Source organism: Condylura cristata, unplaced genomic scaffold, assembly GCF_000260355.1.
Source record: "Condylura cristata isolate star-nosed mole 26May11 unplaced genomic scaffold, ConCri1.0 scaffold00028, whole genome shotgun sequence".
NCBI lineage: Eukaryota > Metazoa > Chordata > Mammalia > Eulipotyphla > Talpidae > Condylura > Condylura cristata.
This window is the reverse complement of record NW_004567129.1, coordinates 4,344,526-4,353,928: the sequence shown is the minus strand read 5'-3', so window position 1 is coordinate 4,353,928 and position 9,403 is coordinate 4,344,526. Positions and strand designations below refer to the sequence as shown.

General features: G+C 64.8%; 1 protein-coding gene across 1 annotated transcript in view; it reads left to right on the top strand.

Moving 5' to 3' along the window:
• Positions 1–6: 6 nt before the first annotated feature.
• NECAB2 (N-terminal EF-hand calcium binding protein 2) overlaps positions 7–9,403 on the top strand; it is a gene marked incomplete at its 5' end in the record, with an annotated part of 26,333 nt that continues 16,936 nt past the window's right edge. The window contains 5 exons of the mRNA XM_004690156.2: positions 7–45; positions 2,183–2,207; positions 5,993–6,101; positions 7,734–7,759; positions 7,886–7,983. Coding sequence (XP_004690213.1) covers positions 7–45; positions 2,183–2,207; positions 5,993–6,101; positions 7,734–7,759; positions 7,886–7,983 — 297 coding nt within the window. The remainder of the gene's footprint in view (positions 46–2,182; positions 2,208–5,992; positions 6,102–7,733; positions 7,760–7,885; positions 7,984–9,403) is intronic.

Genomic DNA, 9,403 nt, shown 5'->3' with positions numbered 1-9,403 from the left:
CCCCGCCCCGCCTCGCCGCACGGGGGCACCGCTGTCATCCTGGACGTGAGTACGCGCGGGCCCGGACCCCGCGGGGCCCCGCACCCTCTCTTCTCAGGGCACAGACCCCGTGGCCCCTGCCCCGGGACCGCGAGCCCCTTTGCACCGACCCTCCAAAGCCCTCTCCCCTCCTGGTCTTGGCCAGTTTCCACCCGAGACCTGCTAAACCCTCTCTCCTGTCACCTCTCTGCACTTCTTGGGATCCCCACCTCCCAGAACTGGGACCCTGGACACCTCAGCCCGCCACCGCCTGTGAGCTGGGGAAATCCTCATCTTCTTTCCCAGCCCCTCACCACTCCTCCCGTCCTGCCTGCTGCATCTGGTCGGTGGCCCTGTGCTCTACTTTTCTGAGACCTCCCTACCCCCCGCCCCCCAATCGCTAGCTCCCAGCCCACCTCCACATTTGACTTCTGGCTCTGAGCCCTGTCTTTTCATCCCGGAAGACCCTTCCACTCAGCCCCCGTCTTTGAGGATGGAGACCTCTCCCCACCTCGCTCCCCTTTCCTTTCCACAGGACTGGACACCACCTACCACCCACCCTGACCCTGGACCCTCCCTCCGGGAGTCCCACAGCCACCCCCATCCACCGGATTCCCCTCCATCACTCCTTCCCACTGTGCCACCCTGTGCCGCACCCACCTCCTGTGCCCTCCAGACCTAAACCACCCACCCAAGAAGCCCACTCCCACTCCCCCGTCACCCCAGGGGGTGAAAAGGAGATTCTGTTATGAGGGAGAGAGCCAGTAAAGGCTGGAGGGCATGGGGGGCTTTATCCTGGGTTCCCCCTAGTGACAGCATGAGGGTGGGAGGTGCATGTCACAGTGAACATCCCGTGAGGGGAGGGTACGGAAGGGGGGCGCCTCACGCCTGTCATGAGCTTCCAGGAAAGGTACGCCTGTGTGTGTGTACACCCCACATGTCCCTGGGGTATGGGGGAGCATGCGTTTCCTCCCTGTTCCCTGCCTCTCTCCTGGAACCCCAGGGCACAGGGAGGTACCAGGGTCGGGGACTGTGCTGTGGGTGCTGGTGGCCAGACCCCTGCACCGCTGGCCCCTCTCTCAAGGCCCCGGCCAACTTGGGGCTGAATGCCAGGCTGCTGAGTGCATAGACCCAGGCTCGCTCTTACAGGGCACCCTGTCCAGACTCTCGCAGCGAAGCAGCGGGCATGGACCCCCCCGTTCTGCGGGAGCAGGACCTGGACCCCCAAGCCCTCCTCTGAAATGTGCCCATGAGCAGCGGGGCCCCAAAGCCGCTTCAGCAGAGGTCCTGCTGCTCACTGGTTTGCCACTCCCGCCCAGGGCAGGCGTCCAGGGAAAGGCCCCCCGGGCCGTCACGGAACGCTGCCATCAGAGCAGAGGTGGAGGGCCCTGGGCTGTCGTGGAAGGGGGCCTGAGGTGGTCTTCCGCCCCAGCTCAGAGGCGCCCTCCAATCCCCCAGACAGGATTTTAGCTAAGGGAGACAGGTCATGTTCAGGAAGCCCCCCGAGCTGCTGCTTGCTGCACCCCATCGCTTGGAGCGGAGAGGGGAGGTACAAGGAGGGTGGTATCTCCCCCCTCCCATCAGCACGGCTGACCTGGTCCCCAAAGTGCCAGGAAGAGGAGTTCTCTGGTCTCAAGTTCGGCCTGGGGGTTGGGGGCTCCACCTCCCATGCCGCCAGCCTCTGCTCTCCCCCCCCCCATAATCCCGTGCTGTCAAGTTGGTGGCCTGGGGCCCAGCCCTCGAGGTTCCCTCAGCAGCACCTGCCTTCGCATTGAACCCACCTCCCTGGAGAAAACTGGGGCTCCCCAGGAGCTCTGGTTGGGGCAACAGTGTAAGGAGCATGGCCACCCCATGGGGCATTAATCGCAGTGGGTGACTGGGTGACAGTGGGGGGAGCCGTGGGGCCCAGCGGCTCTGGGGCACGCCCACCAGCGTGCGGACGGCGTGAGCCAGCGTCCAGCGTCCGTGTGTCTGTCAGGCGGCCGTGGGCAGGTGGCGCAGAGGGAGAGTGGGCGGCGGCTTCCACAGCGGCCAGCCACCAGGCCTCCCCCTGAGGAGCCCTCCCCCACCCCTGCCTTCCAGCCCCGTGTGGGGGGGTGCCCCTCTCTGGGGAGGGGAGTGGGGCCTCAGTCTCCCAGGCTGACGGGACCCTTCTTCTTTGCAGATTTTTCGCCGGGCAGACAAAAATGGTGAGTTACCCTCCCAGGCTGCCCATCGGGTGAGGGCTTGGCTCTCTCTGACCTGAGCCTCAGGGGGCGGGGCGGCACTAGGGACATGGACACCGTGGACCTCAGGGACCTCATAGGAGTCTGAAGTCGGAAGGCTTGTACCCCCGTTTCCCCAGGAAGCCCCTCTTAGGAGGGGTGCCGCGAGGTCTGTCTGACAGGACTGTGCCCGGCTGCGTGGGGTACGTGAGCCTCACGCAGCGGGCCAGGGTCAGGGCACTGCGGGCGGGGCCCAGAGGACCCCTTGAAGGGCGCCCCAGGCTCACTCTCAGCCCTTCCCAGCCCTTCCCTGACTCAGGCTCTGCGTTGCTCCCGCTAAGCAGCTCCACGGCAGCCCGGAAAGCGTAAGCGGCTTGCACGGTGGCCCTGCGTGACGGCCAGAGCGGCTGTGCTGCAGGCGCGTGCTGTGCGGCCCCACGCCAGGCGGCCGTCCCACGATGTGGCAGCATGTTGTTGGGCCCGAGAATTCACGGCACCCTTCTCCCCACTTCCCGGGCAGGCTCCACCCACGCGGGCTTCCCGGCGGCGACGGCTTCTCCGTGTGCGCGTCACACCCCTTACAGGTTTCTAGTGTCGTTGCCCCCAAAGCGATTCTGTGGACTTTAAGCAAACATTGTCTCTTTAGGCCTCAGTTTCCCCATCTGTAAAGGGGGGTTTTGATGCTTAACCTGTCTGCTTCCCTGGGTTGTTGGGGAAAGTCCACGGAGATGTGGGTGACGAGCTTTTTAAAGGGACAATCAAGAAGCCAACGTTTCTTCGTTCATTGAGAAAATACCGATTGAGAATCCTGGCCCAGGCTGGGGAAGGAGTGGGGGGCGGTGACCTGGCAGCCCAGGGGCCCTTGCGTCCCAGCCCCTCTCTTGTGGAGATAGGAATTCAAGGCGGCAGCTCTACCCTGGGCCCCGTGGCCCCTCCATCCTTGTCCTGGGAGTCACTGCTGACCCTTCTACCCCATGATACTGGGGTGGAGAGTGAGGCTGGGGAGGGGAGGGGCTTACAGCCTGGGCAGGAAGTCGGGGTCTCCCTGTCTCACCCCCACCCCTGGGGCTTCCTGGTGCTGGACCAGGCCTGCGCAGCACGGAGCGACAGCGTGGGGCGGCCCACAAGGGTCCCCTGGTTTCTGTTCAGCCGGGGAGGTCATCCCGGATGGAAGTTGAGGCTTGTCCCTGTGGCCGGTCACGGTGCCGGCTGGCAGCGGGTCCCCGACGCTGAGCGCACGAGGGGGTGTGTGCGGCGGTGGGGCTCTGGGGGCCTTTGCTGTGTGCACACAAGCCCTGCGCGGGCATATTCCAGGTCTCTGCCCCTGCCAGCTGCTGAGGGCTGAGTGCTCCTGCACCCCAGCAAGACCCTCTGGCTGGATTTGCTGTGACTCTCCTGGAATGGGCAGCAGCACCCTCCTTTTCGGAGCAGACAGGGAGGGACAGAGAGATCCCAGATCCCAGCTGGGGAGCAGAGCAGACGGGTTCAGCACAGCACAGCTTGACAGCAGCGGGGGGCTGGAGCCAGTGTGGATATGGGCAGACACACTGGGCGTGCACACGCACGCACGCACACCTCCTGCGGGCCCTGCCCGGGCATCCACAGGAGCGGGGGTGGCGGGGAGGCAAGTGGCGCGGTCTCGTGATCGCTGGCCTGCCCCGCTGGCCTGCCCGCTGGCTCCCTGAACAGAGACTCCCCGCAGGCAGGCGCAGCAGGCGTCACTGGAGCTGAGTGAGGCCCCCTGCAGCTCCGGTGCCCAAGGAGGGGGTGCCAGGCTGCGCTTCCCTCCAGGGAGCGGACACACACAGACTCCTGGCATTTGGAAATTCACAGAGGCTGAGCTCAGGCCCATTAGCGGAGACCCCTCAAACGCCAGGCTCGGGGCCTGTGCGGAAGTGCAGGTGCAGGCAGCTGGACTAATTGGACGGAGGCCTGGCCCGGAGGTGTCTCGCTCATTAGCTGATCTGCGGCGCCGCATGCCAGGTGGCGTTGGCTCTGTGCAGGGAGTCCTGGTGGCCTCTGGGGTGCTGCTGAGTGCAGACAGACGGGGGACAAGGGGGGCGGCGGGAAGAAGCAGGGCCAGGCTCCCTGGCTCCTGCATGGCCAGTCCACTGTGACAACCTTCCTTCCTTCCTTCTCCCTGGGTCCGGTCAGGAACATGGCCTTGGGAGCCAAATGGGCTCACACGCCAGCTCTGTGCCTCAGTTTACCCCTCTGAGAAAAGGGGGTGGCCACACTACTTGTGGAGACAGGAGGGGTGAGTCTCAGGTCGCACGATGCTGTGCTGGGTCACCGCTGAGAGCCTGTGCTGTGCGGGGCTGGTGCTAGGGTTGGGGGTGGCGGTGGCTTGAGGGGAGAAGATTGTTTTTGAAAATTACAGACTTTTTCTCCCTGTGTGACACCGAAACTGGACCCTAGATGTTGGAGACAGGTTGGGGTGATGCCTGCAGACCCCACCCTCCCCACACACCCCAGCTCCTACTCTGCCTTCCCTGCTGTGTGGAGGGGAGCCAGGCGGATGCGAGCCTCTCCTCTCGGAGCTGCTCCTCGTGCCCCCCCTTAAGCCCCCCAAAGCTGCTGGAGCCTGGCTCTGTGCCTGCCACACCCCATACAAGGGCTCACCCCTGAAGCGACCAACCTCAGAGCCAGCGCCACACCCAGCCTAAGAGCCCCAACACTGGCTGGGCCCCTTCCTCACCCCAGTAGGAAGGGGCGACCCTCCTTGTCCACACCCCTTGGCGGGAGCTTTGATGCCAAAGCAGCAGAGGGGGCTGGCAGGAAGCCTCAGGCCTCTCCTGTCTCCCACTGAGGGGCTCCTTTAAGGAAAGGGAGTTTCTGAGGCCTTCGGCAAGGGGGCGGGGGCTGAGGTTGCCAGGGCTGAATCAGGTGAGCGCAGCTGAGGCCCAGCCTGGGCTCTGCTCTCCTGAAGCCCCTGTGCTCTGTGCACCCCATGAGTTGCTGTCTGCACCCCCCTCCACTGCCCAGGAGACTCTTCCCCAGCAGATGCTGGTGCCCAGCACGGTGCTAGTGAAAACAGGAGAGGTGAGGCGAGGGCGGGGCGCGGGGTGGGTGAGGCAGGCATCCGCGGGGGCCCTCCTCGGCACCTGCTCCCACAGCCGCCCCAGCCCAGAGGAAGGGCAGTGCTGGCCGACTGGGCCTGAGGCCTCCTCCCCTAGCGGCTGGGCGTCGTGGCCGGCTAAGAACGCCATGCCAACTGTGGCCTCTGCGTGGGCCCGGCCGCTTTGTAGGTGAGGCAGCCTGGAAGGGGCCCTCCCTCGCCCAGAGCAGGGCCTGTGGGGTGGGGTCGGAGATGCTAAGTGCAGGGGGGATGCTGGGCACCAGGGACAAAGAGGTGACCCGCGCTGGCTGGCTCTGAACCCAGCTCCTCCGGGCTGGCGGCCCTGAGGTAGATCAGCTGCAGCAGGGAACACGGAGCGGCCGGGGGGTGGGGGGGGCCCAGGTGGGCCCTGTTGGTCCGTGGCTCGGGCAGCCAGGCCCGTAACAAGCTGCTCCTGGCAGTGTGGTCCCTGATTCTCAGGAACGGGAGTTAGCTCAGGCGTCAGCTGGCTGCCGGGATTATCTAAAGTGAATTCAGCTGGTAGTTTGGGAGCTCACGGGCGGGCCCTGGTGATAAGCGGGAGCCTCTGTCTGTCCGCTGGGGCTCTGGCGGGGCGGGCAGAGGCAGCCCCACCGGAGGTCGGCCGTGGGCTTGGGCTGCCCGCCGCGGGCTGGCCTCCCCTGGAGTCCAGCTGCCCGCTCCCGCCCCGCAGACGACGGGAGGCTGTCCCTGGAGGAGTTCCAGCTCTTCTTCGCGGACGGCGTCCTCGACGAGAAAGAGCTGGAGGACCTCTTCCACACCATCGACTCGGACAACACCAAGTGAGCCGCCGTCACCCAGCGTCTAGTCTGTGTTTTCTGCTCCCCCGCAGGGGACAGGATGCCCAACCCCCCAAACTCTTGAAGTTAGCTCTCACCAGTTAGCTCTCACCGGCGTCCCTGGCCAGGCGATGTCGGGTGGGTGGGGGGCCTCTATTACAGATTCTTTTCTGAGCCCCCATGGCTGAGCAGGGAGAGACCCCAATTTCTGCAGCATATACACAGAAATGAAAATGGGGCACCCCCTTCCACCCCAGCCTGCCTCCCCCCGGACTCCCATGCCTTGGGTTTCCTGCTGGTCCCAGCACCAGCTCCCAACTACAGCAGACCAGGCCCCGGCCCCACCCTGAACCCTCCCTCTTGCTGGGCCTCAAAACCCTACTGTGCACCCTGGATCAACCCAAAACTCGAGCTCTGCTCACCCTGCACCGCATGCCAAGTACGCATCGTGCTCCAGCCCAGCCCCCTCCCCAGCCTGGAGCAGCCTGCCCCCCTGGGCACCCCACATCTGGGCACCTTCCTCCGTCCACTCAGGTGATAAGCACGGGGTGCTCAGGGCAACTTTGCTATCTTGGGGTCCCTGAGGCTGGCTAGATGTGGCCTGGACTAGGCTGCAGCAGCTGGTGTGCAGAGGACACGGAGCTCCTGCACCAGAGATGGGGGATGAGTGAGGCCTGGGAGGCTGGGGGGGGGGGAGAAACAGCTTCCATCTGATACTCGCTGAAGGCCGAGTTTCTGGAGCCAGACGGGGCCCCCCTGGCCCCAGAGCCCCCTGGGGAAGCTTTGAAAGGGCAGGCGCAGGTGCTCCCGGATTTACTCACTGATCTGTGCCTTCTCCGTGGTGCCTTTTGTGTGGGCCAGCTGGGCAGGGGAGAAGGAGCGAGAGTCGAATGAGAGCATCTGGGAGTGGGGGCGGCTCTTCAGAAGGTCAGCAAACCTCGCCAGTGTCCCAGGTGGGCGTAAGCGCCGGCCCTGGGCGCTCAGCTTCCTGCTCGGTGCCTCTGGCTCGGGAAGGTCAGGGCAGCGTACTTCTAGCGAGAGGAGGCGTCAGAGCCTGGGCTGTGCCTCTGAGCAGAGCTTGCAGAGCTCAGAACCCAGATTCGTTTGGTCGGGGGGCCTTTTCCCGGAGGCAGCTTGCGGAAGCCAGGAGCCAGCCCCCCAACACACAAAGTCCCTCGGTGGGTGCCTGACCCCCGCGGCTCACTGTCCATCTGCCCTGGGCCGCTAGGCCCCCCTCACTGGCCCCTTCATGCTGGGAAAGACCAGGCTGGGGCAAGAACAAGGGGGGCTGCCCCTGGGCCCCCAGGACCCAGCAGGCGGGGATGTGGGGAGAGATCTTTTACCCACCAGCAGTGTCATGGGCCCCCCTGGCCCTGCCCTCGCTCCTGCTCAGGAGGAGACTGGCAGGCTGGGAAGGGAAAGCGGTGGGCGGCGAGGTGGTGGGGTCAGACAGCCCGAGGACAGTCCACTCCGAGGACAGCCCTTTCCCTGCCACTCCCTCATCTGTGCAGCGGGCACCAGCGCCCAGATAAAGGCAGCATGGCTGGGTCATGCCCCCGTGGGGCTGTGCAGGAGGGGCTGAGGCGGGGGCAGTCGGCCGGCCTGGCCCTGAGTCCCCTCGTTCTCTCTCTCTAGCCACGTGGACACCAAGGAGCTGTGTGGTAGGTGCTGGGTTATGCAGGGGCCACGCTTGGGGCTTGGCATGGGGGCCCTGGGGCTGGCATGGGGGCCATGTGGGGGGGCCCAGGGGAGGCATTTCAAGCCCTCATGGTTGCTTTCCCCTCCAGATTACTTTGTGGACCACATGGGGGACTATGAGGACGTCTTGGCCTCCCTGGAGACCTTGAACCACTCTGTCCTGAAGGCCATGGGCTACACCAAGAAGGTCAGCAGGTGTGGGTCGCCCTGGCGGTCAGGGCCTGAGGGCTGGCTGGCTTCCAGATTTCCCAGGGGCGTCCTCGCGTGGCCGCCTGGGTTTGTGATAAGTGCCGCGTGGGCTTTCCTGGGGCCCCTAGAGGGAGCGGGGCTCTGGTGAGCAGCCCCACAGGCCGGTGTCTGGGGCCTGTGCCCTCATCCTTTCCCGGTGTCAGTTATGACCCTGGGGTGCAGTTCTAGAAAGAGTAGCCGCCCTCTGGGAGCCCGGGACAGGCGCGGTGCCTGCCAAACTCAGTCGCCCTCCAGTCGGCAAGGGCAGGGAGGGGCAGGTTTGTGTACCTGACCCTGACAGGAATCCACGGTGCTGGTGTGAGGATGCCAGGGCAGGCAGACCTGAGCTGGCGGTGGGAATCTTCAGGAGTGCCAGTGGGCGTCCCATGCAGGGAGAGAAGTCTCTGGTGTGACCTCTGTGCTCAGACCTGGAGGGGAATCGGGGTGGGGAGCTGAGCAGCGTGGGCCGAGTGTCCCCTCTCCACTGGGGGTCAGCCCGTCACCGCTGTCTGCAGCCCGCCCTGGGCCTCGGCTTGGGGGCGGTGCGGGGTCAGGCATGGCTTCTCGGCGTCCACAGAGAGAAGGCGCAGGTGTCCCAGGTGGAACAGCTCAGTTGAATCCTCAGGGAGACCCCGTGTGGCTTGTCCTGTCCCCCACCTCAGACGCAGAAGCAGGCTTAGGGGCGTCCTGCATAGTTGTAGCGAACGGGCATAGCTGTCGGCTGCAGGGTGGGCGGGTGGTGGAAACTGAGTCAGGCCTGGCATCAACCAGCCGGGAGTGGGCCCAATGGGGGGGTCACGTTGATACCCACAGCTGGCAGCCTCCTGTGGCCCTGAGCTTCGGGGTCCGAAAAGGCCTGCTGCACCCCCCACCCCCGGCCAGTGAGGCCAGGGAGCACAGCCAGGAAAGTCGCCAGACCCGTGCCAGACAACCCCCACCACCCAGACTCAGTTTCTCCCTCTGAGGAACGGGAGCTTCACCTGGCAGCCCGAGGGGGCTTGGATGGAGTACGGGCTCGAAGCCGCTTGCCCTGCGAGTCATTCTTTTGTTTTTTTCCTTCCCCCACTGAGAGTGAGTAACCAAGACGCTAGACACAAATTTTTACAGGTTCATGTCCTTGATTTTTTTTTTTCTTTTAAAACCACAAATCCAAAATGTTGCCAGGAACACAAACCTCAGACACAAATCTATCAAGCAAAGGAGCAGCACGCAGCCAACCACACTCACGAACCTGCCAAGCACGTGGGCCACGTGTGAGGTCTTCCGTGCTCGTCCAGCCCCGACGAGGGCTTGTACAGAACTCACGTGGCAAAAGCAAAGGCTCCGAGTGGCAGCGGGGCCGTTCCGTCCGAGCACGCGGCTCCCCTGCAGCAGACTCG